The sequence below is a fragment of the Saccopteryx leptura genome, chromosome 9 (assembly GCF_036850995.1).
Source record: "Saccopteryx leptura isolate mSacLep1 chromosome 9, mSacLep1_pri_phased_curated, whole genome shotgun sequence".
NCBI classification, from domain to species: domain Eukaryota; kingdom Metazoa; phylum Chordata; class Mammalia; order Chiroptera; family Emballonuridae; genus Saccopteryx; species Saccopteryx leptura.
Window position 1 is genome coordinate 28,216,483 of NC_089511.1, and position 21,852 is coordinate 28,238,334.

Genomic DNA, 21,852 nt, shown 5'->3' on the forward strand with positions numbered 1-21,852 from the left:
AAGTTCTGGCTGACATAATTTCAGCACCTGCCGGTTGAGACAAGATGAGTTTGCCGGCCATGAGAAATACAATAAAATGGGGGAGAGTCAGTATAACTCTGAGGCATTTAAACTCCCAAATAATAGTAACAGTAGTTCTTAATATCTAATCATGGAAAGAAAAAAAATAAAAGGTAGCTTTTTTTCCAAGAGCTTTCCGTCATTACCTTAATTAAGTCTCATAATGACTTTGTCATTTAGACTGAACAGCTTACTCAAATCCTCATTTTACTGACAAAACTGGAGCACAGAGAGGTTATATGGATGCTGGATGTCTGCGGGTCATGACAGTGGGGAGAGGCGAGGACTTCCTGCCAGCTCTTGCTACCTGCCAAGCACTCCAGGAAGCAGGGTTCATGGCTCTAATTTCAGTGGGGTGCCACACAGACTTTGGGGACAACTGCAAGTTGGAAGACTCCATCCCCGAAGAGCGCCCTCAACTTCTGACAGCAACTGCAAGTTTGGGGAGGTGGTTCCCCACACCACCCTCAGGTTTGATAATGGACTAGAAGGACTCACAGAACGCACTGCAAGCTGTTGCATTCATGGATATAGTTCATTAGAGGGAAAGGATGCAAGTTACAAACTCAGCCCAGGATGCCTGCCTGAGCTCCGGTGCTCAAAGCTTTGACTGGGGCTTTGTGATTGATTTCCTGACGATGGATCGATTGATTGCTCATGTAGTTAATTTCAGCTTTTAGATCAACTGATACCAGGTGACACAAAGTCCTCATCCTGCCATATTGTTGGTCTTTCCGGAACAGCCAGCCCCCATCCTAAGACCATGTGGGTGCGGCCAGTCTCCATCTTAAGGACATTGTTAAGACTATCCAGTGTGACCCAAGGCCAAGACACTCCTCTCAGCCCTGTGTTCTGCATGTATTTAGATTTTTTTTTGATTTGGAAAGGCTCTTCCAGGCAATGGATTCCAGTCTTCCTATTAATAAAAGTGGAAGAGTGAAAGCTGAGGCTCCCAGATTCGACCCAAGCCATGACGCTGATGAGGAACATCTGGAGCCAGAGCGTGGCTGTCCTGTACCAGCCACTGTCACTAAGCAAATGCCCTATCTTCCATAAGGGCATCTTCATCGTACTAACAACAAGAACTTAAAACTAAGCTTTTATTTGGCTAGAAATATTAAAATCTGTAGAGAAAAAGTATCCCACATCCAGTAGTCACAATTCTCGTTGTTTTCCTTCCTCTCTTTCTACTTTGTCCAGTCTGGATGCACCCTCCAAAAACAACAACTTCATCACCATCGCCGTCACCATCATTACCATCATTTCTAGCCCAGACCATTGCAGAAATAGAGTGGTCATTTTCTCTTACATGAGTCTTTGATCCATCCTGCTATTTTTTGAACCTCCTTTTCCTAATACCTAGTTTATAAATCAACTGTTTCCAAAAATAACTTTGGAAGTTCTCCATCTGTATGAAATCCTTCAGCTCGCAATGTGTTAGCAGCTTTTATCTAGAAATCTCTGGAGAAAGGGCAATGTTTCAGGCTCCTGTCACTCAAGAAGCCTATTGCTTTCTCCTATTGGAGAAAATCAGTCATGTGTACTTTATTCTTCCAGAATACTTAGTTTTTATCTGCTTCAGAAATGTCAGAGAGAGGATTTGGGGTGTTTATAACTGGGAGGGGGGCAAGGTGTTTGGGAGCATTTGTGACTCCTAGACAAGACTCTGGTTAGAAGAAGGGCAGGCGAGGCCACCTGAGGAAAATGGCCACAAGGTCTTTGAAGTGAGCTGGATGACCTCAAGCCTTGGGAAAGGGCTTCGACCTGAGGCTCAGAATTCACAGGCGTCTTAGCAAGGAGCTTTCTAATGTGGTCAGACTAGTTTTATAACACTTTAAGATGAGCAGTGCTTTTTTTTTTCAAGTTTGCTTTTTGGGCAGTTGCTTTTGAAAGTTTGTTTAAAAAAATGGAACTTGCTGTCATGATTTCAAGAAATATGTATTGATAAATCAGGGTAATGACATAATGAAAAGAATCCAAGCTTTGAGGTCAAAATACCTCACTTAAAACTTGTCTTTGCCACATACTAACTTATTGTCTTTGAGTGCAATACCCAAACTGTCTGCAACCCAGATTTCTCTCTGTGAAGTCTTTTCATGGTTGTTAGGAGGACGACAAAGCAGATACTGGTAAAATATATTCCACAGCCCTTTTCAGTGATGAGAAAGCATTAATTTCCACCCTTATTATTCATCCAACGTGTATTAGTTGGTTTCTATATGTGTGCATAACCATTTGTCCCTGTAATAAGCTTACCATATGGTCATTCTGTAAGGTTTGTTTTATGATGTCATCTGGTTAAGCACTCCTATAAGGCTTGGGGTCATCTCTTTTAGACTACTTTGTAGCAATGCATTTTAATTGTTCCGTAGGCATATGCATCAATACGGGTATCTCTCTGATTACAGCGGAGAATGCGGTGGGCTCTCAATGTTTATTTTTCAAGGCTGTGAGTAATTGTTTCTCTGTCTTATAAAATCGTGCTCATTGGCTAAGCCTCCTATCAGCCACATGACCGAGGCTGATTACAGCTGCCACTGGGTGGCAGCATACCAGGACTGGGAAAACAACCCCACAACTGCTCAGACTATCAACATAAAAGTTCTAAAGTAACATCACAGCGAGATCCATGCTCCTCCATTATTGTTGGGAAGGAGTGCTTTCAGGCAAAATACATCAATAAAGTGTCTTCCTTGGTGTAAGGAAGTGCCCTAACACTTCTAAAGTGGCCAGCGGTAAGTTCCCGGCCTCTTAACCAGGAACTCATTTGTGCTTGTTGATTTCTGCCTGTGTCCACTGGGGAGCCATAACTATAAAACGGAAGGGATAATATTACAGGGAGGAGACGCACATTTTTAATCTATTCATGCTTCACCAAACTGTAAAGAAGTCTGTTTCTCAATGAGAACCAGGCTTTCACCCGTGTCCTCTGCCAGAGATTTTTCGAAAGGGATTCTCCACCTTCAAGGGCTTCGATGATATTTTATTTCTCTTCCAAGGTGAAGATCCCGCTCCCTCTTCCCGAGCGGCACTGGGGCCCACCATAAAGCTGTGATTGCAGAAAGGCAGCCTGTGTCCAGCTCTGGCCCTGGCCCCACAGGGTTTGCTCATTTCTTGATTCATTCGGTTTTCATTTGATCACACTCTAGCCTACCTCGAGAATCAAGATCAGATACGAAACTGTTTCCGACCACGTGCGTGGCTGGACAGAAGAACCGGAACCGAGAGGAGGTGGGGGAGGGGAGCAGTGAGGGGAGCACTGACTATAGATTATGGATTCTGTGATCGATCAAAGAGGAAGGAGAGCCCAGGTAAGGAGAGACATGTTCTTAATAGACATTTAGAGCCTATTACAGAACCCCAAGAAAATAAAGCATGGCCCACGCAATGCAGATGTAGTTGTCCATAATGGCTTTTGGTTACTTAAGTTGTCAGCTTGTGTCTATGATTTCGGGACCGTTTGTCATTGATAGGCAGTGAAGTTAGAGGCATTTAGACACCTGTTGTCACTCATTTTGCAGGAAGCAGATATATTCTTTGCAGATGATCCGTGGCTGCTGGGGTAGTTTCTTGGTCCACTCATTCAACAGTGCTGGTATTCAGGCAGCATGCAACAGTACGGCCACTACCAGGTGTTAATGCGTTAAAGCCCAACAGTACTGGTTGCTACTCGCTGCAACAAGCCTCCTCTGATCCAGCAACTTCGGGGTTACAACCAGCATGGCGGGAGCCTGGGCTCTAGTGTGAGGATGCTTACCACTGTGTCTGTGCTAATTGGCAGTGCTCATGCCATACAGCCTGGTGGATATTTTGAATAGATTGGCTGCATTCCTAGATGTTTCGGAATTCATAAGTGATGTGTTAGACTGGAGACTGCTGCATGATCATTACACCTGCGGCTTCTGCCTGCAGAGAGGGTACATTCCAGCCCGGATAAGACAGGGCTCAAGGAGTAGGGGCCACAAGGTGTCCGGGGAAGGATGTGACATACAGACATTATGGATGCTAAGTTGGAAAGCATCGGCAAAAACATCAGGCAAACCAGTGACTTCCGAAACCCGGAGAAGTGGATGGGTCTCAAAGAGGGGGCTCCAGGGTCAGTCACCACTGGTGCCCTCTGCTCAGCTGCTCCATGCTCTGGACGCAGGCCGTTTCACCAGGACGTGCTTCTTCATCCTCACTCCACCTGCCAGCAAGCTGGTGGGAAGTTGCTCTGCTTTTGAAAGACTTGGTGGGAGCAGCCTGTGTTTCTGGGCAGGAGCCTGGGTCTGGGCACTGCGAAGGCCGAGTGCCGATTCTGACCTCGCTCCCCGTGAGGCAGGGGAGGTCCCTGCAGCACCCCCACCCCCACCCCGCAGCACCTCCCCAAGTCTGCGCTTTCTCCTGTGCAAAATGAGCCCTGTTTTGAGAAGGGCATGGAGAATTTATTCCCTGGGAACAAGGTTGTCAGAGCCTGGCTGGTTGTTACTAGGATGTAGAAAACACCTAAGTCTGAGCCTGGTGGACAGAGCAGGGCGCCAGCTTTCAGCAGACCTGGCTCTCAGACTACTCTTTATCTGGGTAACCTTGGGCAAGTCACTTAATTCCTCTGAGCTTTGGTTCCTTTGTGTGTAAAACAGAAATAATAATAATAATAATAATAATAATAATATTGTAATAAGACATACTTAATGGGGTGTTTCAAGAACTATCTGGGATGGTACATGCCAAGGCTTAGCAATGTGTTTGCTACATGATAGACCACCAATAAATGTTATTATTTCTACCATCATATGTGCCTATTTACATGTCTGCTTATAAGCACATCGAAGCAGAGACTCTCGTCTTTTCCTCCCAGTGGCTCAGGAAGCAGCCCAGAGCCTGAACCAAGGTGGCGCTCAGTCAATATTTGATAAATGAATATTAGTTATTTGATCTCTGAAATAACGTAAATATCGTCACTGGGACTCCATGTGTGTTGATATACTATTTGTGGCCGTGTGTTCTCCTTTAAATCCAAATAGATGAAAAGAAAGGTAATTAAGGCCTAATGGTCAGACTAAATCAAGCACTTATTAGTTGACCTTCTGTGAGGCCGGAGCGTCTCTTTCATGTCTGACCTGAGCTTCATTTCAGTGCTGCACTGTGGAGGAATGTGCCCGTGGTCCCTGAAATAAGCGTCTTTCCTTGGAACAGAGATTAAGTAGGAATTTCTCTTACTGCGTTTATTTTTGTCTCTAACTCTCAAGTTCAGTGAATTATTCTTTTGCCTAGACATTTACATATTCCTAGCCATTCCTTTGCTTTGGTTTGCTGAAGTTTGTGCTTAAAACTGAATCAACAGCCTGAGGGTGTGTGTGTGTGTGTGTGTGTGGTGTGTGTGTGTGGTGTGTGTGTGTGTGGTGTGTGGTGTGTGTGTGTGTGGTGTGTGGTGTGTGTGTGTGGTGTGTGTGTGTGTGGTGTGTGGTGTGTGTGTGTGGTGTGTGTGTGTGTGGTGTGTGGTGTGTGTGTGTGTGGTGTGTGTGTGTGTGTGTGGTGTGTGTGTGTGGTGTGTGTGTGGTGTGTGTGTGTGTGTGGTGTGTGTGTGTGTGTGGTGCGTGTGTGGTGTGTGTGTGTGTGGTGCGTGTGTGTGTGTGTGTGGTGTGTGGTGTGTGTGTGTGGTGTGTGTGTGTGTGGTGTGTGTGTGTGTGGTGTGTGTGTGTGTGGTGTGTGTGTGTGTGTGTGTGTGGTGTGTGTGTGTGTGTGTGGTGCGTGTGTGGTGTGTGTGTGTGTGGTGCGTGTGTGTGTGTGTGTGGTGTGTGGTGCGTGTGTGTGGTGTGTGTGTGGTGTGTGGTGTGTGTGTGTGTGGTGTGTGTGTGTGTGTGTGTGTGGTGTGTGTGTGTGTGTGTGGTGTGTGTGTGGTGTGTGTGTGTGTGTGGTGTGTGTGTGGTGTGTGTGTGTGTGTGTGGTGTGTGTGGTGTGTGTGTGGTGTGTGTGTGTGTGTGTGTTTGTGTGTGTGTGTGATGAAGTCTTGTTAGAATGCATAAACAAAAAATTAGAGTCACAGATCCTGGATCCTGTGGTCACCTAGACTTCAAAAGCCCTTTGTCTGTACGTATTTACATAATGTATTCTCCATGTTTGGGTTTTATTAAACCCCTGAGTTTAACAAGAAAGTGTTCTGGACATTCGCTTTTCTACCACTTTTCTTGTTCTGATTATTTTTCTCCCGTTTTAAAGTGAATACTGATTTTTGGTATAGATATTTGATGTTTTGGGGGCCTGTTAAAATAACAGTAAATATTTTTTTTAAATAGATAAAATTTAAGAAATTTTGAAAACAGGTTTCTTTATTTTTGACTATTGGGAAAGAAATAATAGAAAACATAAAATGGGAGTACGTTGGATTTCCTTTCATCAACACTTTTATGGACCCGCATTGCTGTGTTTCTTTAATGCTGTTTGTAAAACACAGTTAACATGATCCTGCAGCCTCAGTCCTAGGAAATAAAAAGATATGAACTTGAACCCGAGCTTTCCTGTCAAGAGAATTATAATGTGTTTTAGCCCGAGGCTTCATTTGAGTTAAATTTACAATATTTACCCCTAACAATAACAACAACCCAAAGTACCCCTTTCAGTTGAAATGTTTGTTAAACTTTATATATATGCATGCATATAAATGTACTTCTCTGTATATATAATGTCCTTTAACATATACTTACATTAGATTTTTAGGGAAATTCCTTTTTGCTTTCAAATCACTGCACAGAATATCCAAGTAGACATTGTGTCAAAATAATCAGAATGTATTTAATGCTCTCTCAAAAAATCCATTTAAAAATAAAGTCGTGGTTTGGGGTTGATTTTCAGACCATGAATTGAAGCATAAATATTCAAATTATTTTCATAAACTAGTCAGTTCTGTTGGGCTTTTATGTTATCATACAGTGAGTTTTTTGCATTTAAGTTTTCTAGCAGTTCTCTTTTTTTAAGAGCCTCAAGTGTCCCATAAAAAGCAAATACTTGAATTTTCAGTTTCTAGGTACTGCATATTTTTCCTTCTGCTTGCCTTATTTTTATAACAGTGATTTATAAAGACATTGCTAAGGAAAAAGAAAGAAGGATTTTGAAGAGGAACTGCTATATAACCCGGCTTCAAAATCTATTTCCAATGCTAAGGAAAGGGGGAAAACATTCTGGCGTCGTATCAGAGTGTGGTCTGGGATCTGAGGGAGAGGGCCATACCTTGAGTCATTATATTCCAAAAATATGTCCTGAGCCTGGTGGAGAAGGAGGGCAAGGTAACATTGCCAGACCCCATGTCCACATCTGGGGAGTGTAAGGGAGAGACTGAAAGGCCAGCCTGGACCTCTAGCCCGTGCACAGCCCCCACCCCCGCTGGGAGAGTCGTAATTAAGAAGACAGCTTTGAAAAGAAAATGAAAGAATGAGGTTCCTAGGGGTCTGTCAAAGATGACCAGAATCTGACCTCAGGCGAGGTAGTAAGCCTCAGAAGGCAGGGATTCAGGAAATGCTATTGCGCAAGAACTGCTCGTCCCCCAATATCTAGTTCATCCTTCCTTCTTAGTAACGGAGTTTCCCAAGGGATGCATGAGGAGTCAGAACAAGAAGTCCATGCCCTGACTTCCCTTTCAGCTCTCTGTGACCATGTGGCCAAGTTCTGGCCAATGGGATGGCAGCAAAGTCCCATGGGGCTTTCTGGGACATGTCATTAGGGTAGGCTCACAGCTTCTTGCCTCCTCTAAGCTCCTCCTTCCCTTCCTGCTGTCTGGGCTGTGGCTATGGTGGCTGGCAGGGGAAGGACATTGTAAGTAGAGAGGGAAGACCCTGGGTTCCTAAAATCATATCATGCCATAGCCCAGGGGTGATTGGTCCTGGATTTTGGGGGCCACAGTCCTCTCTCTTGATTGAAGGCATTATAGTTGGATTTTGTATTAATTACGGTCAGTCCTATTGACTAAATTTATCAAGGACAAATAGCAGAATGAAAAAAATGACTGAGTAAATTAAAGGACAAAGAGTAAATGAAAAGTCCTAGGAAGCTCCCATGGTCAGTTAGAAGCTTCCGCCGACACGTTTGTTGAGTACTCACTGTTTGTACATCAGCCACTCTTCTAGACACGGAGATGACAAAGACATGTTGAGTCACAGTTTAGTGTAGCTGTGGCTTTGCTATGAATTATTTGTGGTTCATACCCAGGCTTTATCACTAACTAGTACCCTTGTGAATCTGAGCATGTGACTGGCAGCCTCAGTTTCCTCATCCATTCAGTGGGAATAGTAAGATCTACCTCCTGTGATTGATGTGGGCATCACATAATAAAATGCACATGAAATGTTTTGCACAGTGACTAGCAAAGTGGTAGATAAGAATTTAATAGATTTAATAGATTGGCCCTGGCCATTTGGCTCAGTGGTAGAGTGTCAGCCCAGCATGTAGAAGTCCCGGGTTTGATTCCCGGCCAGGGCACACAAGAGAAGCGCCCATCTGCTTCCCTTCCCCCTCTTCTTTCTCTCTGTCTTTCTCTTCCTCTCCTGTAGCCAAGGCTCCATTGGAGCAAAGTTGGCCTGGGTGCTAAAGATGGCTCCATGGCCTCCACCTCAGGTGCTAGAATGGCTCCGGCTACAACGGAGCAATGCCCCAGATGGGCAGAGCATCACCCCCTGGTGGCCATGCCGGGTGGATCCTGGTCAGGTACATGCAGGAGTCTGTCGCTCTGCCACCCCATTTCTCTCTTCAGAAAAAAATACAAAATGAAAGGAAAAGAAAAAGAATTTAATAGGTTTTGTTTTGTTTTTTTTTTTGTTTGGTTTTTTTTTTAAAGGTTTATTATTGCTCTCCAGGAGCTCAGTCTCAGAAGAAAGACAGCTGTGAGGACATAAGCCAACTATCCTCACACTCAGGAATAGTGGGAAACAGGCATGGGTCTAGGGCTGCAGTGTGGTGAGTTACGTGGGAGCCCAGGTCAGTACACTCTGGGGACATAGATACTCCCCTCCTGGGCTGGAGGGGACAGAAGTAGTCAGGGAAGTTCCCCTTTTACCCTGAGGCCAGAAGAATGACTGGATACCTACCATGACTAAGAAATCAAAAGATAGAGGAATAATGGAGGGAAAATGAATAGTACCTCAAGCAGGTAATTTGAGCAAGAAAGGAAACCTCCAGCTCTCCATGGTCAGACCATTTTGCTGGGCTGGACTGGTCAGGTCTATGAAGACCACTGGGCATCTGCTTTGGGGACAAAGGTACAGATAAGAAGGCAAGTAGGATGTGATTTTTGACCTTGAGAAGTCTATCGTCAAATAGAGGAGGCATAGATAAGAATAATTAGGTATAACATAGCACAGACTATGCCGTCATGGGATCATCCACCAGCCTGGCTGGAATATGGAGGGATAAGTGTTTCACTTTGTCCAGCTGGACAAGACACTGAAGAACGGTTTACAGAGGCACTTAGGCAGAAGTCTGAAGGCAATTCCAGGTTGGCTGTTCCCGCTTGAGTTGTTGGTATGTCCAAGGGGCTGACCAGCAAATCAGGAGAGGCAGCCCTTTCTCTGAGCCGTGAAACGCTCCTCGTGAGAAACTGAGGCATCCAGGTGCGTCCACCAAGCAGAGAGGTTTTTCTTAAGCTGACCGAGCCGTGACCTGAGGCAGCCCTTGAGACACCCAGGGGCCCTGCCAGCCGTTTTCCACTCCAGCGTTTCCTTCGTGTGCACACAGCCTGTGTCTGGATGAGAACATGCTGTGTTAGAAGGTTCTTTTTCCTCCGCCCCTCAAAATGTGCAAACCGACAACCACAGATAGATCCCAGATGCCGTTTTCCTTCTCGCTCAAACCTTGAAGTGGGTCCTGCCAGCAGACACACCTGCCAAGGAAAACGCTGTCCTCGAAATGTTCCTGGCACCATTTTCAAGAGGTGCCGACCAAGTGCTGGAACCACTGACCTCCCTGAAAGAGAAGCCCGCAGCTGCAGCCTCCGGGGTGTTCCCCTGCTGGGAGGACCCCGTGGAATTCAAACCGACTTAATCCACATCACAGAGAGCTGGCCTTTCGCTCTCAGCCGGGAAGTGGCGGTTTCTAGGAGGGTCCTTCCCAGAAGGGAGCTGACTCAGGCTCCCAAGCCCCTCCTGAAGACCAGACAGACCAGGTGAGGAGCAAAGGGACATGTGGCGGTCACCTAGACCAGCCCCCAAGTCCAGAGGACAGATGTGTGTTACGGAAAGCCACCCGGCAAGAGGACGCACTGAGGGCCGAGAGCACCTGTCCCCTCCCCTCCGCTTGAACCATCAGTGTCCGAAGAGCAGACTCTTCCTGCCCACACTTGGAAGGGCTGTGGAAACAAGACCCCCCAGACTTTCTGCAGGGCGCACAGCTGGGTCACGAGATCGGGGCTAGGCAGTCGTAGGGATCAGTTGCTCCCTCTAAGTACTTTCTCCTGTGAGATGCCCTTTCAACAATTTTATTTTTAAGGTGACATGTTGTCATCATGGTTATAAAGACCAGGGTGTTAGGATAGGGTAGGTGAGAGAGAGCAGTGTGAACCGCTCCTTTGAAGGACACACTGGTGAGACCCGGAGGTCCATGGCAGAAGTGTTTAGAGGGTGACATCTGTTTTTCACAGGCTGACCTCCTCCTACCAAACATGGAGCAGGTCTTGTGATGCAAGGTCATGTGGAGAGCCGCTCCGGTGCCGGAACGAGAAGTGCATACCCTGTTCAGTTGGCAGTGGGGCCCCGGCAGATTGTGTTTTCAGTAGGACAAAACCATGAGAATAGGTGTGTTTCCATAAGATTTAAATGGCAGATATCAAGGAAGAAGATGCTAGAGGCTGGGAAGCAAGAGGTTATGATTGTATTCTAGTTGAGGGATGATGCAGTTCTAAATTTGGTTGGTGCGTTGGAGTTAGAGTTGGAAGGAATGGGTTGAGAATGGATAGTAGTGGTAAGTCAAGAGGACAGTTGATTGGATGCCGATGGGAAGAAAGGAGAAAGGAAGCAATGATGACTTGGTCTGGGAACGAGGAGAATGGCGCTCCGTGAAGAGAAATAGGGAAGGCAATGGTAGCAGCTGGAATCGGGTAAGGTGGTGAGTTGGATGGTTGATGTTTGCAGTGGGTGACCCCCTTACCTGTCATCGTAGTCTTAATTCCTTGGACAATGCTACAGGTTGGCTGCATATAGTGCTCCATCTCACGAGAGTTTTCCCAGGGTTTATCCTGAACGGCTTTGAACCTTTTGAAGACACTGAAAGTTTTATATTATCTCCCCTCCAGAGCCCATTCCTCTGTGTGCTGACCTACTCAGAGGATGTGTGAGCGAATGCTAGTGGTTGAAGCAACTCTTTCAAATAAATGCCAGTCTTGAATAATAATAATTATTATTATTGTAAAAGACACATAGCATAAAATTTATTATCTTAACCATTTTTAAGTGTGCAGTTCACAGGTATTAAACACATTCACATTGTTGTGCAACCATCACCGCCGTCCATCTCCATAACTCTTTCCTTCTTGTACAATGAAGAAACTCTATACCTATGAAACTAGAATCCCCCATTCTCTTCTGTCTCCTGCCCCACCATTCTACTTTCTATCTTTGTGAATTTGACTACTCTAAGTATCTGATATAAGTAAAGTCATAACAGTACTTTTGTCTTTTTGTGACTGGCTTATTTCATTTAGCCTAATGTCCTCAAGGGTCACATCGTGGCATGCATCAGAATTCCCTTCCCCTTTAAGACTAAATAATCCTCGGCTGTATGTCTACACCACATTTTGATTGTGCATCCATTTGTCAATGGACACTTCTGCATTTAGCTGTCAGCTACTATGAAAACGGGTGTACCAGTCTTGAATTTTAACTTGCTCTCCTGACTTCAGAACTTCTCAAATTCCTTGCCGGCAGGGTCCACAGGCTGCAAGGTTTTAGGAACGTGTCTTGGTTGTGCTTTTCCTCTTGGTTTGGAAACCACCTCACTCTAGGCAAGGAGAGATTTCTGACAGCAGCTCAGCAATTATAGTTGCCGGCAAATGGCTCCAGTAGTTCAGCCGTGAGTTAAGTAAGAAAAAGTAAGTGCTACTGTTTGGGGTATGTCTAGAATATGGTTTTAATCCATCATTGTCAGGCTCATATAAAATTCTGGGCTTCTGTAACTCTTTAACTTGAAGTATTATAGGGTGTCACATGTTAACTAGAAGCCAAGAGAAGCAAGGAGTTTTGTTCATGGTTAAATCTTGTAAAGATGCTTTTAAAAGCATATTAATCCATTAGTAATCCATTTGGATTTTGGAATATGGTCATATATTGTTTGGTACAGTATGTACTAAACCGAGTCCTGGAAAATTAAGTGGAAATATGGTTTTAAACTCTACAGGAACTTTAAAGCAGTCTCTCAATAATGCCTTCTCATTAGTCATCCCCATTTCTAGATTTAAAAAAAAAATTGTTTCATCAGATATCCATTAGGAGGGGCACATCTACAGGACTGTTTTGTGAGGTTGGGGTAGGGGGGGCTTTTCATTTTAAAAGCATTTCTATTTACGAAAAAGTTACCAGAATAAAAGGAGCAACTTTTTACCCTGATTCACAAATACACCTGTATTTTTATTTATGCTAATTATATACCAGTATAAGGATTGCATATTAACAAAGTGATCTTTTCCTTTGAGTGTGTGTTTTCTATGGCTATGTAAATTACACGGAGGTGGTAAATGTACATTTATTGAGCTTTTCAGTATGCCAAGCTCTCTGTTAAGCATTGTCTTATATGAATCAATTGTTCTTATATAAATTAATCGTCAAAGTCCTCTGAGGAGTATTATTACCGTCATTCTCCTCTGAGAAGCTTGGTGACTTTGTCAAGGCCCAGCGGCCAGCAGCAGAGCATGGATTCCCACGCAGAACCTGCGATTTCCAATCCCGAATCCCTGGCATGCCGTCATCATCTTACTTCGTAGGTCAGGACCTTCCTGGACCCCAGGGAAGACGGAGGATTGCTGTTTTGACCAGAAAAGTGCAACAATATTCAGGCAGGAGCTCCACACGTGGGAAAGTGAGCCAGAGACGTGGCACAGTGGGGAGAGGGCGGGGGATCGGTGTTTGCCACACTCGGCCTCTTCCGACGAGTGTCCCGGCTGTCCCGCAGAGCTGGACCTCCGAGTCGGAAGCTGCTATTTCACCAAGGATGGTTACCGTGGGGATATTTATCAAACATAAAGAATCGGCCAAGGCCATGAACGCAGAGTGCTTGAGGACCACCTTGTGAGGCAGGAAGACCCTCAAAGGCACAGGCTTTATCTCGTTCACTGTTCTGTCCCCACAGCTGTCTGAGCGGGCCTGATGCTCGCTCAGCTGTTGGAGCTGAGCGTCACCTTAGTATCTGGGAATCACCATTTCTGGGCATTTTAGTTCATTCATTTATTCATTTATTCCACGGGTATTTATTGAGGACTTCCTATGTACTAGTTTGGGGACTATAGCAATGCAGGCAGACAAAAGCTCATTGTTCTAGTGCAGTTACACAGTCAACAAATAAATAACCGAGCAAAGTATCAGGTTAGAGCGGTGGTTTTCAACCACCAGTCTGCCAGAAGTTTCATGCCGTTGGCAAAAGAGTTAAGCACCCAGATGTTGGGTTAGAGAAAGGTGATAGGTACGTGGCCAGTTATGCTGAGTAAAGGGATAGGGCCTGGGAATAAGAACAGCCTAATTCGATTTGGGGACCAGGAAAGCTCTTAATGAATCTGAGGTCTGAATAGTCAGAGGCAGCCAAGAGGGGTGCTGGAAAATAATGAGGTCCAGGGAGGGGAAACAGCAGATGCCCAACGCCACCTCGGTACAGCCAAACACCGGGAAGATAGATGAAATGTAATGGCATGGATTTACATGGAAATCTGATGAGGTTGGAGAGGTAAGAAATGTGGAATTTCTAAGCACACTGGGGAGCCACTGGAGGGTTATAGGCGGGACAAAGACCCCGTTGGCTCTGCTGCCCATGTGAGTGGACCCTAAGTCATGTCCCTGCTGCTCATTGCCAGTGCCGCTCAGAACAAAGGCATCTGTGTACTGCACTCAGCATATACACTGCTCACAAAAATTAGGGGATATTTTATAGCTTCATATTCGTTTTGAAATACCCCCTAATTTTTGCGAGCAGTGTATTTACCGAACATCTTTGGTCTGTCAGACACTGAATTGGATCCTGTGCTTTAAAAATGAGTAAGAGGTCGTACCTGGCCTAGAACGGCTCCAGCTTGGAGAGTCTCTTTGCCGTTCTCTGTATTGCGTTTCCCTTAGGTGATAATGCATGATTCTGCAATTGCTGGAAATGTTTTTTAGAATTTCCTTTCTGTGGATTACTTTTGATTCTTGATTCTTTTGAGTCTTCCTTCCTTCTTTGGCATCGTCTCACCAGTGCCAAATGTTTATCCTTTGACAGTAGACTGAATTTTCTGGAAATGACTGAAAGTTTTTTTCAAGTCTAGTCTAACGAATAAAGCAGAGGATTGTTTTATAGTAAAATGGCTTAGATGACATTGTATCAAATGGTCAATATCAAACATCAAATTATCAAAATGAAGTTCCTTGAAACATAAGTTTCATTTAGACTTCAAGAGCATCCAAGTCAACTGGGGGGAAATCCCTATTTTGGGGTAACCCTGCCTCTTTCCATGGAAACTTTTAATTCTCCAAATTCTATTTCTCCGTCATATTACTTCCCTGTCCCTTACTTAAGGTGACAAGTCTGATGATTCTTTTTAGCACAGAGGTGTAGATGCTGATTTTGATATTTTATGTGCTTTCGTTGAAGCTCCTTGAATCTTGTTGGTGAGACCTCAGGTTTTCCTGTTTGGCTGTCTTCACCCACGTAGAATGTGCATGGTCAGCCCATGGAATCTGCATAACTGGAAAATTGTAATCTCTTTATATTTTTTAAAAATTATAGGCCCGAAGCTTTTAAAAATAAACATGACTTTTCATCCCATTATACAAAATTGCATTTGAGGTAATCGTCATTTTACTTCAGCCATGGTCTTCCAAGACTCGGGACAATAATATATGTTTTTTCTCTTATGCAAATGTATGCAGATTTTTAAAGCATGCATGCATATATTACACACTTTATAAATTCAAGTAATAGAAATGTTTGTGTGTATAAATAGATAGAATAAGGAATATACATTTTGTATAAAATAACCTCTTTGGTATTTGTTTACCCTGATTTTTTGATTTATGAGTCGTCATTGCTCACTACAGAAGAAGAAAAATAAATATGCAAAACACTGGTAGACTTTTAATGGGGTTACTTCCCATCTTAGCTCAGTGTTTCTCCACTGAAGCTGACCTTGAAATTGCTTTTTAAATACAAGTCAAAATATGCAAATTCCAAAGTTTCAGGATGAGTATCCTATGTGAGGAGTGCTTTCAGATTCACATTTTTACATCATTTCATCTTACATCTTGTGCTTTATCTGCTTTAAAAAAATTTTGTTTTGTATATTGGTCTTTTTAGAGGGGGGAGGGAGGAAGAGAGAGAGAGAGAGAGAGAGAAGGAGAGAGAGAGCGAGAGGGAGACATCGATTTGTTGTTCCACTTATTTATGCATTCATTGGTTAATTCTTGTATGTGCCCTGACCCGAGACTGAACCTGCGACCTTGCCATATCCAGATGATGCTCTAACCAGCCAGGCTATCCAGCCAGGTCTTTATCTTCTTCTTAATCCTGTAGTATCTGAGTGGTGGGCAGATGGGTTTTCTCAAATGCACTAATCCCCACGAAGGCTAAAGTACCCCTACATATGTACATATATATGCTTTCCTTTCTTTTTCTTTTTCTTTCAAAATGTAACTTTATTTCCTTTTTAATGAATAGGAAGCATTTCATGCCTAGCGGGTTTAATGTCTTTTCAGGCTCTATGACACCAGACTGCCATTTGTCATCTTATTGTCCTCTTCCCCCTGTGTCTCAGAGTCTGTCATGAAAGGGAGTCGGTCCCAATCTGACATATGACTTCAGTCTGAGGAGTTGCATCAGTCGTGTATTTGTAGTCACTCCTCATGTCTGTGCTGTCCATTTCGCTGGATACCAAGGAAGTCCTTTCTGTCCCCTGCTCATATTTCATATGGGTCATCAAGAACCGCACGGTGTTGGTATGTATGTATATATCATGTCCCCCTCGTTATGACCAGAAAAATTCACAACCATGAATTTCACTGAAGTTTATGATGGGTCCCCAACTGCCTCCACTGCATGGAATCCTCTTCCGGACGCATTCTCGCAGTTAGACAAACAAGCAGATAGACCAAACCAGTGCATGAATGAATAGGAAATACCCCAGTTCCAAAGGATAAATCTATCATGTGGTGGAGAGGGTATTCAGGCAAAACATTTGGTCCTGCAGTCGCTTGGAGGATTGGGCTCATGCTATAATTAATGCCACTAGCAGTAAAAGGACATTAGGGATGTCTCGCATGTTGATTATTTCTTCATTTTGTTTATCCAAGTTTCCCCGCCTTGGAAGCTCTGCGGCCATTGCCAAAGAAAGCCCTGGAGACAAAGTGTGCGCTGCTGCTCCCTTGTAAGTGCATCATTACCTCGCTCCAAACAAAGTCTTTTTTTTTTTTTTTTTTTGTCAATAGAGGATGAAAACATTATTGGATTCAGGAGTTCATAGTAGTCCTCTCTGCGGCGAGGGACGAGAGGGATAGATTTATGAAATGGACCATTTCAAATGGCATTATCTTCCCACAGTGAGGTACACCTTTCATAAATCACGGGAGAGTGCTCAGAAAACAGGGTGTTTGCTATTGCTGCACTCTGTTGTGTTTGCGTCCCCAGAATCCTAGGAAAGGAGAAATGCTTGGGTTTCCTTTCCTGGGTTTGGAAAGGCAATTCATCTCCTTATAGTGAAATTGCAAGAAAAATAAGAAATGTAATAAAAGAGTACTTCATATAAGTCAAGGATTATGCCTTTAATAATATTTTTTTAATCATGGTGATATATATATATGCCTGGTAATTCGGACCTGCTAATTCAGGCCTTCACCTAATTATGGCATTACTTACATTCTTTGGTTTTATTTTTCACTGCAAACATTCTGCCATATTCCACAGGCAAATGTAGATGAATGTGGCTTAGCTGGGAGAGGAAGTGGGCAGGAATATTGATTGAGATTTTACTTCCCAATCTCGGCCTTTTCCCATCTAGGGGTTCATGGGTGATTATTCTTTAGTATGCCTCAGTCCAATTTATGTGTGGTTCTGTTTCTAACATGAAGAGTCCCTTCTTTCTGACTATAATTTGCATGTGTGTGTCTTTGCTGGAAACAACTAGGTAATAGTCAATCCCCCCTAAAGAATTAGTCTTCTTAAATGACTTTAGCTGTCTCCACACAGGCAAGCCCGTCTTGCAGAATTATCCTTTATTGGTAAGGAGTTCAAAGTCATCATCCTGAATGAAAGTCAGGAGTCTCTAACCCAGTCTATCATGTGTCTGAGGTTCCATTAATGCCCTGGACAACAGTCTGGGGACAAGTGAAAATGTGTGAGAGCAGTTTGAAAAGTTTTGAAAATGAGTTTATTTTATATTCCCCCATTTCCTACCTGCTCTCCTGCAAAAGTGACCTAGGAAAAGTTGACCTCTGTAACTTTGGGAAAGGGTGAAAGAAAAGAATGAATAAAAGCCTGCTAAGATACATTGTTTCAGACAGTTGAGAAAGAAGTTATTTTAAAGGTAGCTCGATCTCAGAAGTTTGAAACAAACTTGTTCACAAACGTGACCTGCCCAGATAAAATTGAACTGAGTGGCCCTGGCCGGTTGGCTCAGCGGTAGAGTGTCGGCCTAGCGTGCGGAGGACCCGGGTTCGATTCCCGGCCAGGGCACACAGGAGAAGCGCCCATTTGCTTCTCCACCCCTCCGCTGCGCTTTCCTCTCTGCCTCTCTCTTCCCCTCCCGCAGCCAAGGCTCCATTGGAGCAAAGATGGCCCGGGCGCTGGGGATGGCTCTGTGGCCTCTGCCTCAGGCGCTAGAGTGGCTCTGGTCGCAGCATGGCGACGCCCAGGATGGGCAGATTATCGCCCCCTGGTGGGCAGAGCGTCGCCCCATGGTGGGCGTGCCGGGTGGATCCCGGTCGGGCGCATGCGGGAGTCTGTCTGACTCTCCCCGTTTCCAGCTTCAGAAAAATGAGAAGAAAAAAAAAAAAAATTGAACTGAGTGAATATTTAGAAGGACCTTGAACTTGACTAACTGAACTTAATGGTCATCACAAGGCATGGGTTGGGGATAGCACATTTTGAGGCATTTTGAGAGATCGTTCAGGCATATATGAGCCAGAAATTGAGAAATCGATCCATGTTCTTTCCGGCTGCCCGGAAGGGATTAATGTTCAATACCATGTGTGAGGTCCCAGGTCAAGACCAGCTCCTCAGAAGGGGCTATCCTGTACCTGTTTGTTTTCTGCCTGCTCACCCCTCTTCTCACCCAAGGAAATAAGATGCTCATTTGCATGTATGTAATAGAACAGTCATTGATTTCCATCAGACAGATATAAAACCTTGCTGTGAAGCCGGCCCCTCGTTTTTTTTTTACCTCCCCTGTTTCCAGTTCCTGTTTTGTAGATGAGGTCAATGATGGCAACCATTCAAAACTTTTGTAAAGATTTAGCTAGATAATGGATCATTCTGGCAGCACATAGTAGGTGCCTAAAATGAATAACAGATATTATCTATTGAGAGCTTTCTCCATGACATGTATTTCGTTTTGCATTATGTAACCTATCCCCTTTTCTCTTTAGTCTTTAAAACAACCCCGCGATACAGGCATTTTCTCGATGAGGAGACAAAGGTACAGGGGTAGAAAGTCTCCCATCTAATAAAAATCAAACCCAGGACCCAAACTCTGGTCTCTCTGACATCAATGCTTATAGTCTTACTCACCACATCTTTATCTCCCATGGTCCTATTCCCAGGACTGTGAGTCCGCTCCTCCCGGTCAGATAACCTGCTCAGGACTAGAGAACTCAAAGCAGGAGAAATAAGGAAGACCCAGGTGCGTGAACTTCAGGTGCAGCTGAGTTCCCAGGATTTCTAAGCTGTACGCTTCTAGGGCTTCATCAGAGCAGTCTGGCTCTCGCCATCTCTGACGCGTCAGAGCTGGATCAACCCTGGAAAACAGATTGGAGGGAAATGGCTCCACTGTGCTGCCCTCGCAACCGTGGACACAGCTGGAAAACTCCAGCCTGAGTGTGGGACACCTGAGAAGTAGCTGAGGGTGAACCAGTGATGAAAGCTGGCCCAGTCGAGACTGCCCACCTTCCTGCAGCTCCGTCCAGATTCCATCATCAGAAGGGACACTCCGCCCACCACTGTTGGGCTCCGAGGCCCCCTGAGGGCTCACAGGAGCTAGCATAGCATCTGAAAGCGTGTCATGTGGTCTCTAAGATAACGCCAGCCAGAGAGAACCTGGAGTCTGCCTTGGCTAAGCCCCGTGGTGCCGATATCCATAATCATTCCAAAGGCCTGATTTTCTGTTGTCAGAGGGTCTGTTAGGAGGTGTTCAGCCAGATATTTTAGAAGCTCATCAAGAGAAGGTTTGAAGAAAAAAACAAAAACCAGGGATATATTGATTTCTGAGAATTCTTTCCTTGTTTCTCTTGACTGCAGTACTGACAGACTGTGATGAGATTGTTGAGTTTGGATTGATTTGTGTCTTTGAAGAGCCAGCACAAAACAATGCCCCGATTCTCTGGGTGGTCTTTTCTACCAAACCCCGCCCCCTTTCCAGGTAATCATGACCTTCATAACTAAGATCCTCTTTTACTTCATCGGCTTCTATCTTTTTCAGCCTCGATCACATTGAACTAAAATTGTGCCTCGTCTGTTTCATCTGCTAGACTGTGAGCTCCTTGAAGACAGGAACTCTCTTACCTTCAGAGTCCTCAAACTATGTTTGTCATGGCAGGTGAACGGGGTCCAATTATGAGCTGGTGATGAAAGCAAAGAGCGCCATGCTATTAAACGTGGGACACCTGCAGAAGCTGGCCGTTGGATTACATTGTTTGTATTTGATCTGGCGTGCAGTAGCCAAATCCAGCGGCAGTCTTGGGTGTGGTGTGCACCCACGTGACTGCTCTGAGCTCAGTGACCTTCTCTCAGTGTAGAGCTAGCGTGGACTCACCAGTCCAATTGCTTGTGGAGCGTTTCAAGCATGTGGGGGTTGCAAGTCACAATATCCACAATATCCAGGGCAGGCCAACTTGAGGCATCCTTGGACTGCATCGCTGCTTATGGCCCTGGCTCTTGACCTACGTAAATAAGTGAGTCTGGCCCCAGAGAGGACAGTGGAGAGACGCCTTGACATTTCCATGTAGCCGTTCGCCGATAGTTCAGCAGGATCCAGAACCCAGGAGGGAGATTCTGGCTGGAAAAGCCTTCCCTGCATGTCCAGAATGAATGAAAACCACCAATCCTGGCCCCTATCCCTCTGTTCTTTCCCATATACTATCAAGCTACCCTCAGGTTAGTCTTACTTTTTAAAGGAAAAAATTTGAACTCATCATCTGGTTGAGTTTTAAAATATATATAATCTCAGTGTGTGGAATGAGGGGGCGATTTGCCTTATCCTTGTGAAGTTGACCCTTTCTTTCATTTCAGTGCATTCAGAGCTTCCATGCCTAAAAGATGAAATTCGTGTTTGCAAGGCTACACCCTAACCATAGTTTGTTGTGTGTTGGACCACCATTTTAAAAATCTCTTCTGGTGACATTGTTACTCCTTGCACACCCTGCCAGTCCTCCCCAGACTTCCTGCCCTTCCTGTTTTCTAGTCTCCCCCTTCTTGTTGGCTCACTGTGTTCCCCCTTTGATCTGACTGCTGGTTTTATTTCTAAGGAGTTTTTCAAGTTGGCATCTTTCTATGACCCTCCTGTGACCCCCTCCCCATATTGTCTTCACAGTACCTTTGACCCATTTCATTCATTAATTTCCAGAATCCTGAACATTCTGTTTCTTTACGCTTCATTTTATATGTGTGCTCTGTGCTTTGCTAGACAAAGCCAGCTTTAATTAATATGAGCTGAGCATGGGGTGTGAGGGACTTCACCTCCTGTGTACTCGGCATGGGAGCCAGTTCTGGCTCTTTCCTTAACTTCCCTTGGGACCTTGACAATGTCATTTCATTTCTCCATCTATTCATTTTCTCATCTGTCCTGTCAGGCTAATTAATACCTGTCCCACCTTCCTTGCGGGCTTGTTGGGCAAGCCCCATAAGGGCAACTAAACTGTATGGCCATTTAAAATGAAGCTGTGGGCCTGACCTGTGGTGGCGCAGTGGATAAAGTGTCAACCTGGAAATGCTGAGGTCGCCGGTTCAAAACCCTGGGCTTGCCTGGTCAAGGCACATATGAGAGTTGATGCTTCCTGCTCCTTCCCCCTTCTCTCTCTCCTCTCTCTCTAAAAATGAATAAATAAATAAAATGAAGCTGTGCTCTGGAAACACACAGCCCTCAAACTGGTGCCCTTCAATGAGGAGATGATTCAAGAAATTCTTTCACTTAATTTTTCTCCCCCTCCCCCTTCCGAGAAGACCGGGAGGCTGTGCCTGTTTTCTTTTCCTGAATTTGAAGGAAAGAGTCAGGAGTTCCTGGACCGAAAGGAAACAGCCAGTCGAGTCCTTTCGTTTGTTCACACAATGAAGCGATTTCAACACTCGGCCCCGAGGAGGAAGTTTTCTCTCTCTCGCTTCAATCCCAGGGCACTGGAGAAATATAACAATTACATGTCTCCACTCGGCAGACCGGTGGCAGGCCTGGAAAAC

At 44.7% G+C, this 21,852-nt stretch overlaps 1 protein-coding gene across 2 annotated transcripts in view; it reads left to right on the forward strand.

Moving 5' to 3' along the window:
• Window positions 1-21,852, forward strand: part of WWOX (WW domain containing oxidoreductase) — a 1,014,498-nt gene that overhangs the window by 727,374 nt on the left and 265,272 nt on the right. Inside the window, exon 9 of one of the 2 annotated variants that reach the window (XM_066349487.1) lies at window positions 16,545-16,618. The exons of the other annotated variant lie outside the window; for it this stretch is intronic. Within the exon in view, the coding sequence (XP_066205584.1) occupies window positions 16,545-16,618 (74 nt within the window). The remainder of the gene's footprint in view (window positions 1-16,544; window positions 16,619-21,852) is intronic. 2 annotated transcript variants of the gene reach the window in all.